The sequence below is a fragment of the Dermacentor albipictus genome, chromosome 8, assembly GCF_038994185.2.
Source record: "Dermacentor albipictus isolate Rhodes 1998 colony chromosome 8, USDA_Dalb.pri_finalv2, whole genome shotgun sequence".
NCBI lineage: Eukaryota > Metazoa > Arthropoda > Arachnida > Ixodida > Ixodidae > Dermacentor > Dermacentor albipictus.
The window spans coordinates 113,936,082-113,958,940 of record NC_091828.1 but is presented as its reverse complement, the minus strand read 5'-3'; the positions used below and the strand labels follow the sequence as shown (position 1 = coordinate 113,958,940).

Here is a 22,859-nt window from a genome sequence, read left to right as displayed (position 1 = left end):
TGCTTTTTTTAATAGCTTTATTACGAAATGGAGGGCTACTCCGATGGAAGTGTCAGGTAACTTAATTTCCTTCGTTGGTGCGATTTCATCATTGCTTCTCGTTAAAGCGCTGCAGCTGGCGGTTGATAATTGCTGCGCATCGCCGCGCGCCCTGTCCTAGTACGAAGTCTTCGTGAACGCCATCCACAAGATAGACCTCGATATTGCCTTCACAACACTGGCGAAAGGAAGAGAGAGGGAGAAAAAAACATAAGGATACAGCGCCACATCGCAGGTTTTCTCAAAACCAACAAGCACAATCATTGCAGCTGCGATTCCGCCTGACCAATCACAGCGCCATGGCCATAAAAATGCGGAGACAGCAGTTTCGGCTGCTCTGGAAAAAAAAATACGTATGGCTCTCCCGTAATCGAGAGTATATGTAAGCATGAAATGGCTACCGGAAAAGCATATTGGTTGGAGCTGATAATAGCTACAATGTAAAAATGGGTATAGTGCATGTTCTCAACGGCGCACCCCACCACACGAACCTGTTTTGACATCATTGCAAGTGTCGTCTCGGCCCAACAGCCATCCGCAGCGCCCCGGACGCTGCTACCTAGGTCACGCAGCGTGGCGCCATCTTTCGAGCTGGCGCAAAACCCGTGCCGCGGAACTTACGGACCGCTGGCGTTGAACAGGCAACCCTCTCTCAGCGCCAAAAGATGACAATGAAGTGTATGGTGCCGTGTATCTGCCTTTCGAACGTCGCTATTGGAAATGACAAATAAAACCAGCGTACTAGAAGCTTGAGTGATATTGCGAACAAACATTAGGAAGAATTCGGAATCAATATTTTTTTGTAGCTCGTTTGGACAGTAACTAACGTATGTAATGCAGCCCTGTGCAAGGGTTAGGGGTCAGAGGCCGCATTTTCTTGAGTTTTTGACTGGTTGGCAGGATGATCTCGTTCTCTTCTCGCAACTTGGCCAATTGTTCACGTTTGAGTGCCCGGACAACGGCTCTGGCTTTTTGGCTCAAGCTCACTTGAAAGTCGCCGACAAAGGGAGCTAAAAGCATTTCAGGCTTAAAATGAACATCACCTTCTTCGCTTAATGTTTGTGTTTGGTATTATTAGTTTTTTTAGTTTTAAAGGTATTTGCCTAACCAGTGAGGGCACAAACAATGGCGATCCGTTGCAAAGAGTACGGCCGCCACGGCGGTCATCACCATCGCTGAAAAAAACCTAAATGGTTATCAGTGTTAGAAAAGCGTGAAAAGGTTTTCCGAGTCGAAATTGCCTCTGCGAGTGGCCAAAGGAGTCCGAGTTCGCCGGGGGAGGGGGCGATGTTCAGAATTTCTATTGACAATAAGACAGAAGTCGCTACACAATTTGCAAAATTACCGTCCTATCCCGCATACAGACGATGGCGTAAGCCTGAAATCCCGTCCCTTGTTGAACGGCATGGTTGCAGGTATGGTGCAGACTTGCCAAAGCAGTGCAAACTAAGTACTCCATAGAAGAAGCTGCGGCTTATGTTGACACGTGCTCCTCTCACGCCTTACCTCACGACTACTCGTGTGGGTATGCGAGAAGCCCATTGCCCCCTTCCCTACCCCCCCCCCCCCGTATACAGTGTGAACAGTTGTTCACTTCAACACACTATGTTGGCACAAGTTAACAATGATAATGATGACGATTATGAGTGAAGTCCCCTGTGAAACGCGGTGGTGGCATGTTCTGCAACACTCCAGCACACGAATAAAGCTCATACTCAACTTTAATATCTTTGAATACGTTTGAATTCCAACTGCTCAATTGCTGCTAATACTAAGCGCATCATTATACCATCCTCACACTATGCACCTATTTTCGTTCGACGTCTCACGGTTTCTCGTATATACCTGTGCGCCATCAATATACCAAACGACCCTTCTTTAGGCTTATACTGCGCTAGTGTTTACCCTCTGATTACTGTCCTTAAGCCCCTAGGCTTCATGAACGGCGAGTAGAACTTTGTCAACTTTTAGATTGGTGCATTATGTCGTTCAAAGATACCCAAAATTATCTCCCCAGTCCTGTTGCATGGCATCCACAGAATCTTCTTTTATAATTTGGGGTTCTCAGACAGCTTCCCCTATAGTCCGCCCCCGAAAAGAACAAGTGCAACGCCCCTCCAATCATTGTAGACAATTTCCTTTTTAATATTGTTCTTCCTATCTCAATGTTTACATTGTTGTCCTACTCTAAGCACTGCTTACCACTGCAATGAAAAAAATGAATGGCAGCGCCGCCTATCGACTGGAATGGCGACCGTTCTCTAATGACACTACTCCGCGATTATTTAGAATCCATTTTTGTAAGCAGTTGGTCTGGTCAACTACTCCAAATCGCCGAAGTTCAGGAGTACAGATCAAGCAACCCTCGTAAGAATAAGCGTCAGCCCTTATACATAGCCAATAGTATCGGGCTGAAAAACCACAGGTGACACCAGATCTCGGAGGTCATGCTTACTAAAGCGCAGCGTCGTCTTTAGTCCAAGGGTAACCGCTGTGCTCCAATCGGCGTATTTAACGCGATAGCGTTAAAGAGCTCGTGTCGCAGAAAAGCTGGTGTCGTCGTCGGCGTTGGCCGTGAGCGAAAAATGGCGGAAGGCAATTCATAAATAAAAACAACTTGCAAGATGGGCTGGGTGGGAATAGAACCAGGGTCTCCGGAGACGCTACCATTCAGCCATGAGTTCGATGCTTCAAATCGGTACAAAAGCACCTCTAGCGAATGCGGTATTGCCTTAGAAACGTGTCGCAGAAAGTTATACTGCGGTGTATATCGCTAATTATGAGCATGTAAATTGCAGAAGTCGCAGTTAAACGAGTAGCGAAGTACGTTCCCGCTAGACTTTTTCTGCGCTTGGCGCACACGCAGAGCCATCTTGCGGCAAACACAGAAGACCCCCTCCTCGCAATGTACGGCGCTGCCCCGACAGGTGGCGCGCCACTCGGCCGCGTCTCCCCTTTGTCTTGTTTGAGCGCATTGGGGCAGTGCGGGGAACGGTGCGAGGATGCCCAATACCCTTGCGTTTAATTAGTTTTCTCGTTTTCCCCCCTTCCAACTTCCAGCGTGCGTCACTCGAACCCTCGTGTTTAGGCGACGCGGCTCCTCTTTCCGCTCACAGCGCTATTCCTAGGTGCAGCGTCCGATGCGGGACGCCTCTGACGTGATCGCTGCGCCGTAGCGCGTCTGGTGGGAAAGCGTCCCCGGCGATGTGTGCCGTGCTGCTGGCGAGAAGTCGTGCTTCTGCGTGTTGCTCTCAAGCGTGATACAGGACGACCCCATCGAGGCGTCAGCCCCATGATCGCGTCCGCCTTCACGGCCCGTCGCGGCCCGGCTGTCCGTGCCGATCACGACGTTTGGCTCGCGTAGATCGTTTCTCCCTCCGAGACACCGAGTTCTTTGGTTCGTTCCGCTTGCTCAGGCGCACGTTTCGTCTTTGTGCGACTCAAGAGCATGCCGAGCGAATGGGTGGGCGGTGCGAACGGGGTGGGATAACGCTATCGCGTTCCACTCTTGAAGGCGAAGCTTAAGCGTCCTCCAAATTTTTTTCTGCTCTCCTTCACGTTGGAGCACATTCCGTGACTCTGCTAGGCCTACTCGAGAAAGAGCTTTGAGTTGAGCTCCCTTTGGTGTACACAGGCTCGAGGCAATCGAGACCTAATGCAAAAGGACAGAGAGTTGTGCGAGTTGATATGGTAACATATTTTCGGGTTGTAGCGCGAAGTGACGAAAACACACACACTAGAAGAAGACAGGACGAGCGCTCCGTCCTGTCTTCTTCTTAGTCTGCGCGTTTTTTGTCACTTCGCGCTACAATCCGAAACTATGCAGTCGAGATCGCTCCCCTGCGCATACCTCCTGGATGCCGTAGTCGTGCGGCAGGTCCGGTGTTGTCTTGAGCAGCTGGCGCGGCTTGACGAGCAGCACGTCGCCGCGGTACTTTCTTTGCGGCTGGTACGCGGCGCCCGCCCGGAGGAACTCGTAGAAGAGGCGCATGGCAGCGGCCACGGCCTCGCGGCTGGCTCGCGCGTCGGGGCGGGCGTCGAGAAGGATGTCGATGGCCGCCTCCTGCTTCGTCTCGTAGCTCGAATGCTCGCTCAGCCGGCTTCTCACCTGCGAGCGAAAGGGGGACGAGCCCCTCGAGGCCCAGCACCAAATGCTCTGTCAGATACTTTCGCGCGCAGAAAGACGGGACGTCGAACGAAGAATGGACTATGCGCGCGCGTTGTGAAGTATATATTGACACGTGTACTTATCTTTATCGGGCAACCACGTTTCGCCGCTTAACAACTGTAATCGCAGAGCGAGGGACGCGCCTGCATGTGTCCGACGTTTCTGGAAAGTTATCGACGCTTCTATCCGCGTGTCTGTTGTCGCCGAACCTTGTGTTATCAGATTTCATCGCGTGACACGAATGGTGTAGAACTTTGTGGAAGACACGCGGGTCCCATCAGTTAATCTGGAACATTCGACGACTGATCTATAAAAGCCGACGCGCTTGACCCGCTGATCAGTTTTTCCGACGATCGCCGACCGTGTTCGCCGCTATCGTTGTGCTATAAGTGTAGCCTGTTGTTGTGGGCACAGGTTCGCCCAATAAAAGTTCGTTTTCTCGTTCACAGTATTGCTACTGTGTTATTGCTTCTTTCTTCACCGTCACTACCACGTGACAATATATATAGCAGACGTATATATCGCGAAGGTTCGGCGCAGTTTAAATCCGTATTGCGACGTTACCATTTTTGTGAAGGAGCCATTCGCACGACGGGCGAATTTCGGCGTTTTGTAAAAAAACAAAAAAAAAACACGCGCACTTGACGCGCGGTAGGTGCTCTCAAGCACTCACTCAAACAACCAATCAGCCAAACACTTGATCAATCAAGCCAGTGAGCCAGACAGGCAGCCAGCTAGCCACTGAGTCATTCAATCAAGCATTTAGTTGTCAGCTTTACAAAGGGTGTACAAAAAACAACAAGAAGATAAGGTATGAGACTCGCTGGTAACCTCCTCCGCAATCGACCGACCCATGCCCGCTCCGCGACACTAATAAGGCCATACTACACATATGCATAAACTCCAAGAAAATAGCCGGTTTTGGTGTTCATGCGACGTTTGATGTAATTCGAAGTATGCTGGGTTTATTGGTTCCCACTCCGCACACAAGGGTCACGTGTGACGTGGCTCTTGCGTACGTATACCGAGGGGGAGTAAGTCATGTGACGTGGCGTGACCTTTCTTTTTGCTCACCCGAGAAACGTCGAGGTTAACGTACTGGACGAGGAACCCAACGAAGAAGTCCGTCTCTTGCTCCTCTCTGCTGGTCGAGGAGTGCGACCTCCGGTGGGCGGAGTACATGTCCACAAAACGAGGCGCTCCGTCCAGGAAGGTCAGGCTGCCCACGGACTCGCCGGAGGCCTGAAGCTGCACGGCCACTTCGAAGGCCAGCGTGGCGCCGAACGAGTAGCCAGCCAGGTGGTACGGCCCTTCCGGCTGTACTTCGCGCAGCCTCTGCAGGGTTGCGAGCAGGCGGGTGTACACACATTAGATCTCACTGCAGGGCACACGTTTACTACAGCGAGCCGGTGAAGGAAGGACGCCGAGAACGCTAGTGGACATTCTGAATCGGTCACAGCGCGACGCGACACCCTTGTCTGTTTCCCAAGCGCCGCGGACAGCGACAACTACAGGGCTGCGAAGAAAATGAGACGCGATAATCTCTTCCACTCACAAGAGATGACTCGGGCACCGACGCTCGCACAACCCCTGCCAGTCCTGAGTTCAGTTATAGAGGCTAGAAGGTTGTTCAGTTGTCTTATGCGTTCGGTTCACTCCCAGCGTTTCCAGAAGCAACTCTGGCAAAAAAAAAAGATTGCGTACCTGGTGTGCCATCTATGGAGAGGTCCCCCTTCTAGAAAAACACACAAATTCTCAAGATCCCACAAGACAAAAAAGGCAGCGCGAAAGAGGACGTTGATGTTTCTTCTTCTTTTTTTGGTTACTGCTTCAAAGAGGCTTGGCAAGTTGTGCAGACATGTGAACCAGGAAAGCCTTAGCCCTAAGAATTCTGACGGCAACGCTAGACCATTCGTAAAGCACTCAGTAAGGGGTTGCCTACGATCTGCCTTTGTCAAATGTTCAGTCTTACGAGGGGACCATAGGTCGGTGTGCTCTTTCACGGGTACACTTGACATTGCACAAAGGTGTGCACAGGAGTGGGTGCCGGTAAGTTTTGAGAGGTCATGTGCATGAACTGGAGTGCAGGTCAACGCGAAGACAAATGAATGCCAATGACGGTGATTTTCAGCGCGCGTGAATATGAACCGGAGTGATATTGTCGGCGAGTGTGAGTTAATGTCAGTACATATTCGAGCTAGTATCGGTGAGCGGGTGTAGACGTGAGTATGAGCGTGAATGGGTGCCGGTAGGCGTGAATGGCCCTCTAAAAATTTTTACACCCTTAAGGGTGTTGCCTTGTTCTGTAGGTAACACGTACGCCTGCCTTTAGATCTATCACCTTTTGTTTTATTTCACACGACAGCGAATCCTAGCTACACGCGCGATGAGAAAAGACGCAGCTGAAAGCTGTAACAAGTTGCACCACTTTGGGCGCACAGAAATGCACGACAAGATAATTTGACAGCGAAAGCTTTGAAAGTTTACTTACTCCCATTTCGCATCACCTCTAGCAGCTTGTAATTTTTACTTGTCACAAGAAGTCGGCAAACAAGAGTACCTCATTGGTGCTCACCAAGGATTCAATATTGCCCCTTAAAATGTGAGGGTGCTAATTTAGCCATGGGATAACCAAACGCCCTTTACACATCCGTAAATGCGTGGGCGTTTTAGAGTGTGGAAGCGATTACGAACGTGAATGAGTGCTGATGAGTGCGAGTACACACGAGTGCAAGTGAGCACTTACACCCTGCGAAAATACTGGCGAGTTATTGTGAGCAATTATCGGGCTCATACTGCCGACCTATGCGTGGAACAGGACTAGCAATGCCTCAAGAAGAGGGCGGGCGAGCACAAGCACAACCTACGAAACGAGAGCAGAGGTACGATGACCATCCACTGCAAAACTTTCAGCTATACACGGGATTTCTTTTTAAAAACGTACCGCGCTAAAACGCTTCCATGACACCATGTGTGTTTGGTATCTGAAAGCAGACGAAATTCTTCTGCAAGGCAGCAGTTGTGTCAGCACGGCGTTTATTATAGCCTGACCAGAAAAAAAAGTTGCGTATCTTAGCCACATCGGGCCAAGAAGTTGCACACCTGACGACGGAGCGAGCGAAAAAAAAAAAGAAACTTCGCGGATGTTCTGGCACCACGTGACCACCCTGTGCGTCATGACTCCACGAACAAAAACAGTCTGCGAAACGAAACCGGAACTGCATGCACAAGGCCTATCACAGTTAAAGATATAGGGGCTTTCTGAGGCATGCCAGATTGTTCTCTCGGGCTTATACGTCAAGTAGTTTCATTTGAAGTAATAGTAATTGCAATATTAGTAAATCGAACAAGCCACGTCATTGCTACTATGAGATAGCGTCAGTCGTTGCACGCAGATTTTGCGCACCTGAACGTAGACGGCGGCCATCTTCTCGATGCTGTGCGTGGTGACGTCGGGCGTCCACTGCAGCCCGACGACGCGCATGCGCACTTGCGCGGCCAGCTCCGACAGTGAGCCCACGTGACCCTCGATGGGGTGCATGATGAACAGCGGCGTTGTTCCCTCGATGTCGTTCATCTCGACCACCGCGCGGTTGGGCGTCAGCTTCTCGATGAGCTTAAACCGGGCAACGTTTGGCGTGTCATCTGGGAGTGCAACGAGCAATCGACGAGATCGTGATGCTTAAGAAAAAAAAAAAAAGAAAGACTGCTAGGCTTCAGTGACACTTCGATTCTTTCAATTCATTTGCGGCGAACAGCGCTTATTGGCCGTTCTCTCGCGACCCCTTCCCTTCCCACGGTCGGCTTCTCCATAAGCTGCAGTACCTCTGCCCAGCGTTTTCGAAGAACACGCGTACGCTTTCCGTCTTTGAGCCTGTTTGGCCCCGGTCAGTCAATGTGAAGCCACCGGCAGCCTCCTCTTCCGCGGTGGCATGCACTGCACTGATAGCGAGAGCAGGGTTGCAATACTGGACGTTGCAAAATTCTGTAATGGCGGAATTTTGAGCCAATCAGAGCGACCGCAGCACCCCTCTGGGCCAATCAGAGCTAGCAAGATGACCAATTCCACGATATGGCGCAATTTGACAGTGTCGTGCCCCCTGGTGTGAAGCTTTTAAAGCGAAGCGATTATTTTTTTTCAAGAACACTTCCACACAACCTTAACTGGAACGTTGGCAACCTTTAGGAAACTTGGAGCACGGATGTTTCGAACGTGGTGATAGAGGATTCCTGCTACAAACAGATATGGCTTCAACTCCTCGGCTTCAATTTCTCAATTACAAGACGCGTCCTAACGTCAGTAATTTAAAAGTCGATTAGCATATTGTCACAGCGGTGCGCGGCGAAGCCACTAATAAAAAAGAAGCACAGGGAGGCGCTTGAACTCGGCTGCAACTCCGTGCCGGCTAGTCCTTCCCTGTGGCTTCCTCCTTTATCTCGTTTCATCGTGTAAATGAAGCCATACCTACATAATGGTATTATGTTTGTTTAGCGCACTTATCACTCAAACATGTTCGCCGCTAATGTCAGCCTAGAAAAGCAGCCAATCTGCATAACAAACGAAGCCAGGATACGTCGCGGTACTTTAAGTGTTTCCCAGTTTAAGTGTTCTCAGTGAAGTGTTTTGCTGAAGTGGTCTACATAAAAAGAAACACTTAGTGTACACGCAAGTACGGTTCGGAGCGCCGAAGGCAAGTACCAGCAAAGGAGCTTATATAAACCCTGTACAGCTGGCCGAAAAAGAACCAATGCCAGTAAGCTCACCTCAGCTCTGCGTAGTAAGACAGTAAATTCCTGTGTAAAACCTGAGCATGTAATGTTGGCACATGGGTCTTTCAAAAGCACTCCGACCTGTTAATGGAATAGCACATTATATATTCAACAGCTTTTTTTATTTGCATTATATTTCTTTGATACAGCCACTCAGTACGTTCCACTGAATATGTGGCCAGTGCTCGGCCCGTGCTCCAAAATGTGTATGTACCGCCGTGACACAATAAGAGGTACACGTTCCTTAAATGCAACTAGATATGGGTCGTACTTCTCTGTCGATAAGCCTGCCATATCCCCAATATTTCCTCGAGAAGCATCATACATAGCCTAAAGCAGACCGACCTGTTACTCGAATGTCACAGTATATGTATAACGAATAGTTGGCTTTGCTCTTATCTTTGATTTCACTATTCGGTACGCAAACCTTAGAAGGGACACGCGACGAGAAGGCGACACCAGCGCTCATGGTGTCGTCTTCTCGACTCGTGTTCCGTCTGGCTCTTGCGCGGTTAACACCAGGATGGAAAACCGACAAGCCGAAGCCGCTATTCTAGAGTTTGACCAGTTCGTCGCCAAAATCCTCCAGAACGGGTAATGTGCCACTGTGACACCGCAGTGCTCAGAATTCTTCAGCTTCGCCAAACATGCGTTCGCTGTGCGTACAGGATGGAAAACCGGCAAGCCGAAACCGCTATTCTAGAGTTTGACCAGTTCGTCGCCAAAATCCTCCAGAACGGGTAACGTGCCACTGTGACACCGCAGTGCTCTGAATTGTTCAGCTTCGCCAAACATGCGTTCGCTGTGCGTACAGGATGGAAAACCGACAAGCCGAAGCCGCTATTCTAGAGTTTGACCAGTTCGTCGCCAAAATCCTCCAGAACGGGTAATGTGCCACTGTGACACCGCAGTGCTCAGAATTGTTCAGCTTCGCCAAACATGCGTTCGCTGTGCGTACAGGATGGAAAACCGACAAGCCGAAGCCGCTATTCTAGAGTTTGACCAGTTCGTCGCCAAAATCCTCCAGAACGGGTAACGTGCCACTGTGACACCGCAGTGCTCTGAATTGTTCAGCTTCGCCAAACATGCGTTCGCTGTGCGTACAGGATGGAAAACCGACAAGCCGAAGCCGCTATTCTAGAGTTTGACCAGTTCGTCGCCAAAATCCTCCAGAACGGGTAATGTGCCACTGTGACACCGCAGTGCTCTGAATTCTTCAGCTTCGCCAAACATGCGTTCGCTGTGCGTACAGGATGGAAAACCGGCAAGCCGAAACCGCTATTCTAGAGTTTGACCAGTTCGTCGCCAAAATCCTCCAGAACGGGTAACGTGCCACTGTGACACCGCAGTGCTCTGAATTGTTCAGCTTCGCCAAACATGCGTTCGCTGTGCGTACAGGATGGAAAACCGACAAGCCGAAGCCGCTATTCTAGAGTTTGACCAGTTCGTCGCCAAAATCCTCCAGAACGGGTAACGTGCCACTGTGACACCGCAGTGCTCTGAATTGTTCAGCTTCGCCAAACATGCGTTCGCTGTGCGTACAGGATGGAAAACCGACAAGCCGAAGCCGCTATTCTAGAGTTTGACCAGTTCGTCGCCAAAATCCTCCAGAACGGGTAATGTGCCACTGTGACACCGCAGTGCTCTGAATTGTTCAGCTTCGCCAAACATGCGTTCGCTGTGCGTACAGGATGGAAAACCGGCAAGCCGAAACCGCTATTCTAGAGTTTGACCAGTTCGTCGCCAAAATCCTCCAGAACGGGTAACGTGCCACTGTGACACCGCAGTGCTCTGAATTGTTCAGCTTCGCCAAACATGCGTTCGCTGTGCGTACAGGATGGAAAACCGACAAGCCGAAGCCGCTATTCTAGAGTTTGACCAGTTCGTCGCCAAAATCCTCCAGAACGGGTAATGTGCCACTGTGACACCGCAGTGCTCAGAATTCTTCAGCTTCGCCAAACATGCGTTCGCTGTGCGTACAGGATGGAAAACCGGCAAGCCGAAACCGCTATTCTAGAGTTTGACCAGTTCGTCGCCAAAATCCTCCAGAACGGGTAACGTGCCACTGTGACACCGCAGTGCTCTGAATTGTTCAGCTTCGCCAAACATGCGTTCGCTGTGCGTACAGGATGGAAAACCGACAAGCCGAAGCCGCTATTCTAGAGTTTGACCAGTTCGTCGCCAAAATCCTCCAGAACGGGTAATGTGCCACTGTGACACCGCAGTGCTCAGAATTCTTCAGCTTCGCCAAACATGCGTTCGCTGTGCGTACAGGATGGAAAACCGGCAAGCCGAAACCGCTATTCTAGAGTTTGACCAGTTCGTCGCCAAAATCCTCCAGAACGGGTAACGTGCCACTGTGACACCGCAGTGCTCTGAATTGTTCAGCTTCGCCAAACATGCGTTCGCTGTGCGTACAGGATGGAAAACCGACAAGCCGAAGCCGCTATTCTAGAGTTTGACCAGTTCGTCGCCAAAATCCTCCAGAACGGGTAACGTGCCACTGTGACACCGCAGTGCTCTGAATTGTTCAGCTTCGCCAAACATGCGTTCGCTGGGCGTACAGGATGGAAAACCGACAAGCCGAAGCCGCTATTCTAGAGTTTGACCAGTTCGTCGCCAAAATCCTCCAGAACGGGTAACGTGCCAATGTGACACCGCAGTGCTCAGAATTCTTCAGCTTCGCCAAACATGCGTTCGCTGTGCGTACAGGATGGAAAACCGACAAGCCGAAGCCGCTATTCTAGAGTTTGACCGGTTCGTCGCCAAAGTCCTCCAGAACGGGTAACGTGCCACTGTGACACCGCAGTGCTCAGAATTCTTCAGCTTCGCCAAACATGCGTTCGCTGTGCGTACAGGATGGAAAACCGACAAGCCGAAGCCGCTATTCTAGAGTTTGACCAGTTCGTCGCCAAAATACTCCAGAACGGGTAACGTGCCAATGTGACACCGCAGTGCTCAGAATTGTTCAGCTTCGCCAAACATGCGTTCGCTGTGCGTACAGGATGGAAAACCGACAAGCCGAAGCCGCTATTCTAGAGTTTGACCAGTTCATCGCGAAAGTCCTCCAGAACGGGTAACGTGCCACTGTGACACCGCAGTGCTCAGAATTCTTCAGCTTCGCCAAACATGCGTTCGCTGTGCGTACAGGATGGAAAACCGACAAGCCGAAGCCGCTATTCTAGAGTTTGACCAGTTCGTCGCCAAAATCCTCCAGAACGGTTAACGTGCCAATGTGACACCGCAGTGCTCAGAATTCTTCAGCTTCGCCAAACATGCGTTCGCTGTGCGTACAGGATGGAAAACCGACAAGCCGAAGTCGCTATTCTAGAGTTTGACCGGTTCGTCGCCAAAGTCCTCCAGAACGGGTAACGTGCCACTGTGACACCGCAGTGCTCAGAATTCTTCAGCTTCGCCAAACATGCGTTCGCTGTGCGTACAGGATGGAAAACCGACAAGCCGAAGCCGCTATTCTAGAGTTTGACCAGTTCATCGCCAAAATACTCCAGAACGGGTAACGTGCCAATGTGACACCGCAGTGCTCAGAATTGTTCAGCTTCGCCAAACATGCGTTCGCTGTGCGTACAGGATGGAAAACCGACAAGCCGAAGCCGCTATTCTAGAGTTTGACCAGTTCATCGCCAAAATACTCCAGAACGGGTAACGTGCCAATGTGACACCGCAGTGCTCAGAATTGTTCAGCTTCGCAAAACATGCGTTCGCTGTGCGTACAGGATGGAAAACCGACAAGCCGAAGCCGCTATTCTAGAGTTTGACCAGTTCATCGCCAAAATACTCCAGAACGGGTAACGTGCCAATGTGACACCGCAGTGCTCAGAATTCTTCAGCTTCGCCAAACATGCGTTCGCTGTGCGTACAGGATGGAAAACCGACAAGCCGAAGCCGCTATTCTAGAGTTTGACCAGTTCATCGCCAAAATACTCCAGAACGGGTAACGTGCCAATGTGACACCGCAGTGCTCAGAATTGTTCAGCTTCGCCAAACATGCGTTCGCGGTGCGTACAGGATGGAAAACCGACAAGCCGAAGCCGCTATTCTAGAGTTTGACCAGTTCGTCGCCAAAATCCTCCAGAACGGGTAACGTGCCAATGTGACACCGCAGTGCTCAGAATTGTTCAGCTTCGCAAAACATGCGTTCGCTGTGCGTACAGGATGGAAAACCGACAAGCCGAAGCCGCTATTCTAGAGTTTGACCAGTTCATCGCGAAAGTCCTCCAGAACGGGTAACGTGCCAATGTGACACCGCAGTGCTCAGAATTCTTCAGCTTCGCCAAACATGCGTTCGCTGTGCGTACAGGATGGAAAACCGACAAGCCGAAGCCGCTATTCTAGAGTTTGACCAGTTCGTCGCCAAAATCCTCCAGAACGGGTAACGTGCCAATGTGACACCGCAGTGCTCAGAATTGTTCAGCTTCGCAAAACATGCGTTCGCTGTGCGTACAGGATGGAAAACCGACAAGCCGAAGCCGCTATTCTAGAGTTTCGCCAGTTCATCGCGAAAGTCCTCCAGAACGGGTAACGTGCCACTGTGACACCGCAGTGCTCAGAATTCTTCAGCTTCGCCAAACATGCGTTCGCTGTGCGTACAGGATGGAAAACCGACAAGCCGAAGCCGCTATTCTAGAGTTTGACCAGTTCGTCGCCAAAATCCTCCAGAACGGGTAACGTGCCAATGTGACACCGCAGTGCTCAGAATTGTTCAGCTTCGCAAAACATGCGTTCGCTGTGCGTACAGGATGGAAAACCGACAAGCCGAAGCCGCTATTCTAGAGTTTGACCAGTTCATCGCCAAAATACTCCAGAACGGGTAACGTGCCAATGTGACACCGCAGTGCTCAGAATTCTTCAGCTTCGCCAAACATGCGTTCGCTGTGCGTACAGGATGGAAAACCGACAAGCCGAAGCCGCTATTCTAGAGTTTGACCAGTTCATCGCCAAAATACTCCAGAACGGGTAACGTGCCAATGTGACACCGCAGTGCTCAGAATTGTTCAGCTTCGCAAAACATGCGTTCGCTGTGCGTACAGGATGGAAAACCGACAAGCCGAAGCCGCTATTCTAGAGTTTGACCAGTTCATCGCCAAAATACTCCAGAACGGGTAACGTGCCAATGTGACACCGCAGTGCTCAGAATTCTTCAGCTTCGCCAAACATGCGTTCGCTGTGCGTACAGGATGGAAAACCGACAAGCCGAAGCCGCTATTCTAGAGTTTGACCAGTTCATCGCCAAAATACTCCAGAACGGGTAACGTGCCAATGTGACACCGCAGTGCTCAGAATTCTTCAGCTTCGCCAAACATGCGTTCGCTGTGCGTACAGGATGGAAAACCGACAAGCCGAAGCCGCTATTCTAGAGTTTGACCAGTTCATCGCCAAAATACTCCAGAACGGGTAACGTGCCAATGTGACACCGCAGTGCTCAGAATTCTTCAGCTTCGCCAAACATGCGTTCGCTGTGCGTACAGGATGGAAAACCGACAAGCCGAAGCCGCTATTCTAGAGTTTGACCAGTTCATCGCCAAAATACTCTAGAACGGGTAACGTGCCAATGTGACACCGCAGTGCTCAGAATTCTTCAGCTTCGCCAAAAATGCGTTCGCTGTGCGTACAGGATGGAAAACCGACAAGCCGAAGCCGCTATTCTAGAGTTTGACCAGTTCATCGCCAAAATACTCCAGAACGGGTAACGTGCCAATGTGACACCGCAGTGCTCAGAATTCTTCAGCTTCGCCAAACATGCGTTCGCTGTGCGTACAGGATGGAAAACCGACAAGCCGAAGCCGCTATTCTAGAGTTTGACCAGTTCATCGCCAAAATACTCCAGAACGGGTAACGTGCCAATGTGACACCGCAGTGCTCAGAATTGTTCAGCTTCGCCAAACATGCGTTCGCTGTGCGTACAGGATGGAAAACCGACAAGCCGAAGCCGCAATTCTAGAGTTTGACCAGTTCATCGCGAAAGTCCTCCAGAACGGGTAACGTACCACTGTGACACCGCAGTGCTCAGAATTCTTCAGCTTCGCCAAACATGCGTTCGCTGTGCGTACAGGATGGAAAACCGACAAGCCGAAGCCGCTATTCTAGAGTTTGACCAGTTCATCGCCAAAATACTCCAGAACGGGTAACGTGCCAATGTGACACCGCAGTGCTCAGAATTCTTCAGCTTCGCCAAACATGCGTTCGCTGTGCGTACAGGATGGAAAACCGACAAGCCGAAGCCGCTATTCTAGAGTTTGACCAGTTCATCGCCAAAATACTCCAGAACGGGTAACGTGCCAATGTGACACCGCAGTGCTCAGAATTCTTCAGCTTCGCCAAACATGCGTTCGCTGTGCGTACAGGATGGAAAACCGACAAGCCGAAGCCGCTATTCTAGAGTTTGACCAGTTCGTCGCCAAAATCCTCCAGAACGGGTAACGTGCCAATGTGACACCGCAGTGCTCAGAATTGTTCAGCTTCGCCAAACATGCGTTCGCTGTGCGTACAGGATGGAAAACCGACAAGCCGAAGCCGCTATTCTAGAGTTTGACCAGTTCATCGCGAAAGTCCTCCAGAACGGGTAACGTGCCACTGTGACACCGCAGTGCTCAGAATTCTTCAGCTTCGCCAAACACGCGTTCGCTGTGCGTACAGGATGGAAAACCGACAAGCCGAAGCCGCTATTCTAGAGTTTGACCAGTTCATCGCGAAAGTCCTCCAGAACGGGTAACGTGCCACTGTGACACCGCAGTGCTCAGAATTCTTCAGCTTCGCCAAACACGCGTTCGCTGTGCGTACAGGATGGAAAACCGACAAGCCGAAGCCGCTATTCTAGAGTTTGACCAGTTCGTCGCCAAAATCCTCCAGAACGGGTAACGTGCCACTGTGACACCGCAGTGCTCAGAATTCTTCAGCTTCGCCAAACACGCGTTCGCTGTGCGTACAGGATGGAAAACCGACAAGCCGAAGCCGCTATTCTAGAGTTTGACCAGTTCATCGCGAAAGTCCTCCAGAACGGGTAACGTGCCACTGTGACACCGCAGTGCTCAGAATTGTTCAGCTTCGCAAAACATGCGTTCGCTGTGCGTACAGGATGGAAAACCGACAAGCCGAAGCCACTATTCTAGAGTTTGACCAGTTCATCGCGAAAGTCCTCCAGAACGGGTAACGTGCCACTGTGACACCGCAGTGCTCAGAATTGTTCAGCTTCGCCAAACATGCGTTCGCTGTGCGTACAGGATGGAAAACCGACAAGCCGAAGCCACTATTCTAGAGTTTGACCAGTTCATCGCGAAAGTCCTCCAGAACGGGTAACGTGCCACTGTGACACCGCAGTGCTCAGAATTGTTCAGCTTCGCAAAACATGCGTTCGCTGTGCGTACAGGATGGAAAACCGACAAGCCGAAGCCACTATTCTAGAGTTTGACCAGTTCATCGCGAAAGTCCTCCAGAACGGGTAACGTGCCACTGTGACACCGCAGTGCTCAGAATTGTTCAGCTTCGCAAAAGATGCGTTCGCTGTGCGTACAGGATGGAAAACCGACAAGCCGAAGCCGCTATTCTAGATGATGATGATGATGAAAAACGTTTATTTTCTCTATTTTGCAGTGATTTTTGCGGCATCAGATGGAGTCTTCCATCTTCTCTCCAGGGTCGGTTCCCCTAGTCCAGGGCTCCGCTGAGGGTAGCTGCCCTGCGTGCACGCCTTACTAGTCCTTGTTGGACTTTCAGGGTGTCGCTGGATAGCATCCTCTCCCACTGTTCCGCACTCGGGTTTTTTATTATGGCTAGCCCTTCTGTTTTCTGGCAAGCCCATGTGGTATGATATAGGGTTGGTTTGTCTCCACACCATGGGCACTTGCTCTCGTACTGCGTGGGGTAGATCTTGCTGAGCATGTTTAGGCACGGGAATGTTCCCGTTTGTAGCTGTCGCCATGCTACGGCGTCTTCTCTGTTTAGTTGTTTGTGAGGGGGTGGGTATTTTCGTCTGATGCCTCTGTAGTAATTGAGTATCTCTGAATAGCTTTGGGCTACCGGCTCGGGTTCCTCAGTGGGGTCGGGAATGTTGGATGCTCGGTTTGTTGCGTGCCCTCGAGCTATCCTATCGGCCTCCTGATTTCCCGTAATGTCGGTATGTCCCGGCACCCAAACTATCGTGTGTTTGGCCTGGTTGTTGACGGTTTTGCCACTTGAGCGGAGGATGCGGAGCGCGCTGTGGCTGATTCTGCCGTTTAGGTAGTTGCGGCATGCTGCTTGTGAATCTGTGAGTATGGTTAAGGACCTGTTGCTATTCTAGAGTTTGACCAGTTCATCGCGAAAGTCCTCCAGAATGGGTAACGTGCCACTGTGACACCGCAGTGCTCAGAATTGTTCAGCTTCGCAAAAGATGCGTTCGCTGTGCGTGCAGGATGGAAAACCGACAAGCCGAAGCCACTATTCTAGAGTTTGACCAGTTCATCGCGAAAGTCCTCCAGAACGGGTAACGTGCCACTGTGACACCGCAGTGCTCAGAATTGTTCAGCTTCGCAAAACATGCGTTCGCTGTGCGTACAGGATGGAAAACCGACAAGCCGAAGCCACTATTCTAGAGTTTGACCAGTTCATCGCGAAAGTCCTCCAGAACGGGTAACGTGCCACTGTGACACCGCAGTGCTCAGAATTGTTCAGCTTCGCAAAAGATGCGTTCGCTGTGCGTACAGGATGGAAAACCGACAAGCCGAAGCCGCTATTCTAGAGTTTGACCAGTTCATCGCGAAAGTCCTCCAGAACGGGTAACGTGCCACTGTGACACCGCAGTGCTCAGAATTGTTCAGCTTCGCAAAAGATGCGTTCGCTGTGCGTACAGGATGGAAAACCGACAAGCCGAAGCCACTATTCTAGAGTTTGACCAGTTCATCGCGAAAGTCCTCCAGAACGGGTAACGTGCCACTGTGACACCGCAGTGCTCAGAATTGTTCAGCTTCGCAAAAGATGCGTTCGCTGTGCGTACAGGATGGAAAACCGACAAGCCGAAGCCGCTATTCTAGAGTTTGACCAGTTCATCGCCAAAATACTCCAGAACGGGTAACGTGCCAATGTGACACCGCAGTGCTCAGAATTCTTCAGCTTCGCCAAACATGCGTTCGCTGTGCGTACAGGATGGAAAACCGACAAGCCGGAAGCCACTATTCTAGAGTTTGACCAGTTCATCGCGAAAGTCCTCCAGAACGGGTAACGTGCCACTGTGACACCGCAGTGCTCAGAATTGTTCAGCTTCGCAAAACATGCGTTCGCTGTGCGTACAGGATGGAAAACCGACAAGCCGAAGCCACTATTCTAGAGTTTGACCAGTTCATCGCGAAAGTCCTCCAGAACGGGTAACGTGCCACTGTGACACCGCAGTGCTCAGAATTGTTCAGCTTCGCAAAACATGCGTTCGCTGTGCGTACAGGATGGAAAACCGACAAGCCGAAGCCACTATTCTAGAGTTTGACCAGTTCATCGCGAAAGTCCTCCAGAACGGGTAACGTGCCACTGTGACACCGCAGTGCTCAGAATTGTTCAGCTTCGCAAAAGATGCGTTCGCTGTGCGTACAGGATGGAAAACCGACAAGCCGAAGCCGCTATTCTAGAGTTTGACCAGTTCATCGCGAAAGTCCTCCAGAACGGGTAACGTGCCACTGTGACACCGCAGTGCTCAGAATTGTTCAGCTTCGCAAAAGATGCGTTCGCTGTGCGTACAGGATGGAAAACCGACAAGCCGAAGCCACTATTCTAGAGTTTGACCAGTTCATCGCGAAAGTCCTCCAGAACGGGTAACGTGCCACTGTGACACCGCAGTGCTCAGAATTGTTCAGCTTCGCCAAACATGCGTTCGCTGTGCGTACAGGATGGAAAACCGACAAGCCGAAGCCACTCTTCTAGAGTTTGACCAGTTCATCGCGAAAGTCCTCCAGAACGGGTAACGTGCCACTGTGACACCGCAGTGCTCAGAATTGTTCAGCTTCGCCAAACATGCGTTCGCTGTGCGTACAGGATGGAAAACCGACAAGCCGAAGCCACTATTCTAGAGTTTGACCAGTTCATCGCGAAAGTCCTCCAGAACGGGTAACGTGCCACTGTGACACCGCAGTGCTCAGAATTGTTCAGCTTCGCAAAACATGCGTTCGCTGTGCGTACAGGATGGAAAACCGACAAGCCGAAGCCACTATTCTAGAGTTTGACCAGTTCATCGCGAAAGTCCTCCAGAACGGGTAACGTGCCACTGTGACACCGCAGTGCTCAGAATTGTTCAGCTTCGCAAAACATGCGTTCGCTGTGCGTACAGGATGGAAAACCGACAAGCCGAAGCCGCTATTCTAGAGTTTGACCAGTTCATCGCGAAAGTCCTCCAGAACGGGTAACGTGCCACTGTGACACCGCAGTGCTCAGAATTGTTCAGCTTCGCAAAAGATGCGTTCGCTGTGCGTACAGGATGGAAAACCGACAAGCCGAAGCCGCTATTCTAGAGTTTGACCAGTTCATCGCCAAAATACTCCAGAACGGGTAACGTGCCAATGTGACACCGCAGTGCTCAGAATTCTTCAGCTTCGCCAAACATGCGTTCGCTGTGCGTACAGGATGGAAAACTGACAAGCCGGAAGCCACTATTCTAGAGTTTGACCAGTTCATCGCGAAAGTCCTCCAGAACGGGTAACGTGCCACTGTGACACCGCAGTGCTCAGAATTGTTCAGCTTCGCAAAACATGCGTTCGCTGTGCGTACAGGATGGAAAACCGACAAGCCGAAGCCACTATTCTAGAGTTTGACCAGTTCATCGCGAAAGTCCTCCAGAACGGGTAACGTGCCACTGTGACACCGCAGTGCTCAGAATTGTTCAGCTTCGCAAAAGATGCGTTCGCTGTGCGTACAGGATGGAAAACCGACAAGCCGAAGCCGCTATTCTAGAGTTTGACCAGTTCATCGCGAAAGTCCTCCAGAACGGGTAACGTGCCACTGTGACACCGCAGTGCTCAGAATTGTTCAGCTTCGCAAAAGATGCGTTCGCTGTGCGTACAGGATGGAAAACCGACAAGCCGAAGCCACTATTCTAGAGTTTGACCAGTTCATCGCGAAAGTCCTCCAGAACGGGTAACGTGCCACTGTGACACCTCAGTGCTCAGAATTGTTCAGCTTCGCCAAACATGCGTTCGCTGTGCGTACAGGATGGAAAACCGACAAGCCGAAGCCACTATTCTAGAGTTTGACCAGTTCATCGCGAAAGTCCTCCAGAACGGGTAACGTGCCACTGTGACACCGCAGTGCTCAGAATTGTTCAGCTTCGCAAAACATGCGTTCGCTGTGCGTACAGGATGGAAAACCGACAAGCCGAAGCCACTATTCTAGAGTTTGACCAGTTCATCGCGAAAGTCCTCCAGAACGGGTAACGCGCCACTGTGACACCGCAGTGCTCAGAATTGTTCAGCTTCGCAAAACATGCGTTCGCTGTGCGTACAGGATGGAAAACCGACAAGCAGAAGCCGCTATTCTAGAGTTTGACCAGTTCATCGCGAAAGTCCTCCAGAACGGGTAACGTGCCACTGTGACACCGCAGTGCTCAGAATTGTTCAGCTTCGCAAAAGATGCGTTCGCTGTGCGTACAGGATGGAAAACCGACAAGCCGAAGCCGCTATTCTAGAGTTTGACCAGTTCATCGCCAAAATACTCCAGAACGGGTAACGTGCCAATGTGACACCGCAGTGCTCAGAATTCTTCAGCTTCGCCAAACATGCGTTCGCTGTGCGTACAGGATGGAAAACCGACAAGCCGAAGCCGCTATTCTAGAGTTTGACCAGTTCGTCGCCAAAATCCTCCAGAACGGGTAACGTGCCAATGTGACACCGCAGTGCTCAGAATTGTTCAGCTTCGCCAAACATGCGTTCGCTGTGCGTACAGGATGGAAAACCGACAAGCCGAAGCCGCTATTCTAGAGTTTGACCAGTTCATCGCGAAAGTCCTCCAGAACGGGTAACGTGCCACTGTGACACCGCAGTGCTCAGAATTCTTCAGCTTCGCCAAACACGCGTTCGCTGTGCGTACAGGATGGAAAACCGACAAGCCGAAGCCGCTATTCTAGAGTTTGACCAGTTCATCGCGAAAGTCCTCCAGAACGGGTAACGTGCCACTGTGACACCGCAGTGCTCAGAATTCTTCAGCTTCGCCAAACACGCGTTCGCTGTGCGTACAGGATGGAAAACCGACAAGCCGAAGCCGCTATTCTAGAGTTTGACCAGTTCATCGCGAAAGTCCTCCAGAACGGGTAACGTGCCACTGTGACACCGCAGTGCTCAGAATTGTTCAGCTTCGCCAAACATGCGTTCGCTGTGCGTACAGGATGGAAAACCGACAAGCCGAAGCCACTATTCTAGAGTTTGACCAGTTCATCGCGAAAGTCCTCCAGAACGGGTAACGTGCCACTGTGACACTGCAGTGCTCAGAATTGTTCAGCTTCGCCAAACATGCGTTCGCTGTGCGTACAGGATGGAAAACCGACAAGCCGAAGCCACTATTCTAGAGTTTGACCAGTTCATCGCGAAAGTCCTCCAGAACGGGTAACGTGCCACTGTGACACCGCAGTGCTCAGAATTGTTCAGCTTCGCAAAACATGCGTTCGCTGTGCGTGCAGGATGGAAAACCGACAAGCCGAAGCCACTATTCTAGAGTTTGACCAGTTCATCGCGAAAGTCCTCCAGAACGGGTAACGTGCCACTGTGACACCGCAGTGCTCAGAATTGTTCAGCTTCGCCAAACATGCGTTCGCTGTGCGTACAGGATGGAAAACCGACAAGCCGAAGCCACTATTCTAGAGTTTGACCAGTTCATCGCGAAAGTCCTCCAGAACGGGTAACGTGCCACTGTGACACCGCAGTGCTCAGAATTGTTCAGCTTCGCCAAACATGCGTTCGCTGTGCGTACAGGATGGAAAACCGACAAGCCGAAGCCACTATTCTAGAGTTTGACCAGTTCATCGCGAAAGTCCTCCAGAACGGGTAACGTGCCACTGTGACACCGCAGTGCTCAGAATTGTTCAGCTTCGCAAAACATGCGTTCGCTGTGCGTACAGGATGGAAAACCGACAAGCCGAAGCCACTATTCTAGAGTTTGACCAGTTCATCGCGAAAGTCCTCCAGAACGGGTAACGTGCCACTGTGACACCGCAGTGCTCAGAATTGTTCAGCTTCGCAAAAGATGCGTTCGCTGTGCGTACAGGATGGAAAACCGACAAGCCGAAGCCGCTATTCTAGAGTTTGACCAGTTCATCGCGAAAGTCCTCCAGAACGGGTAACGTGCCACTGTGACACCGCAGTGCTCAGAATTGTTCAGCTTCGCCAAACATGCGTTCGCTGTGCGTACAGGATGGAAAACCGACAAGCCGAAGCCACTATTCTAGAGTTTGACCAGTTCATCGCGAAAGTCCTCCAGAACGGGTAACGTGCCACTGTGACACCGCAGTGCTCAGAATTGCTCAGCTTCGCAAAACATGCGTTCGCTGTGCGTACAGGATGGAAAACCGACAAGCCGAAGCCGCTATTCTAGAGTTTGACCAGTTCATCGCGAAAGTCCTCCAGAACGGGTAACGTGCCACTGTGACACCGCAGTGCTCAGAATTGTTCAGCTTCGCAAAACATGCGTAAACATGCGTTCGCTGTGCGTACAGGATGGAAAACCGACAAGCCGAAGCCACTATTCTAGAGTTTGACCAGTTCATCGCGAAAGTCCTCCAGAACGGGTAACGTGCCACTGTGACACCGCAGTGCTCAGAATTGTTCAGCTTCGCAAAACATGCGTTCGCTGTGCGTGCAGGATGGAAAACCGACAAGCCGAAGCCACTATTCTAGAGTTTGACCAGTTCATCGCGAAAGTC

At 51.0% G+C, this 22,859-nt stretch overlaps 2 protein-coding genes across 2 annotated transcripts in view; both read right to left on the bottom strand.

Moving 5' to 3' along the window:
• Positions 1–4,255, bottom strand: LOC139048548 (fatty acid synthase-like). Its single transcript, XM_070522966.1, has 2 exons — positions 3,890–4,255; positions 1–217 (listed from the first exon to the last, which is right to left on the bottom strand). Exons 1-2 carry the CDS (start codon positions 4,028–4,030, stop codon positions 89–91), a joined length of 270 nt encoding a protein of 89 aa, XP_070379067.1. The 5' UTR covers positions 4,031–4,255; the 3' UTR covers positions 1–88.
• Positions 4,256–4,912: 657 nt separating this feature from the next.
• LOC135920126 (fatty acid synthase-like) overlaps positions 4,913–22,859 on the bottom strand; it is an 80,521-nt gene continuing 62,574 nt past the window's right edge. Inside the window, exons 25-27 of the mRNA XM_070524683.1 lie at positions 7,614–7,852; positions 5,282–5,542; positions 4,913–4,948 (exon numbers count right to left, since the gene is read on the bottom strand). Of these exons, the coding sequence (XP_070380784.1) occupies positions 4,913–4,948; positions 5,282–5,542; positions 7,614–7,852 (536 nt within the window). The remainder of the gene's footprint in view (positions 4,949–5,281; positions 5,543–7,613; positions 7,853–22,859) is intronic.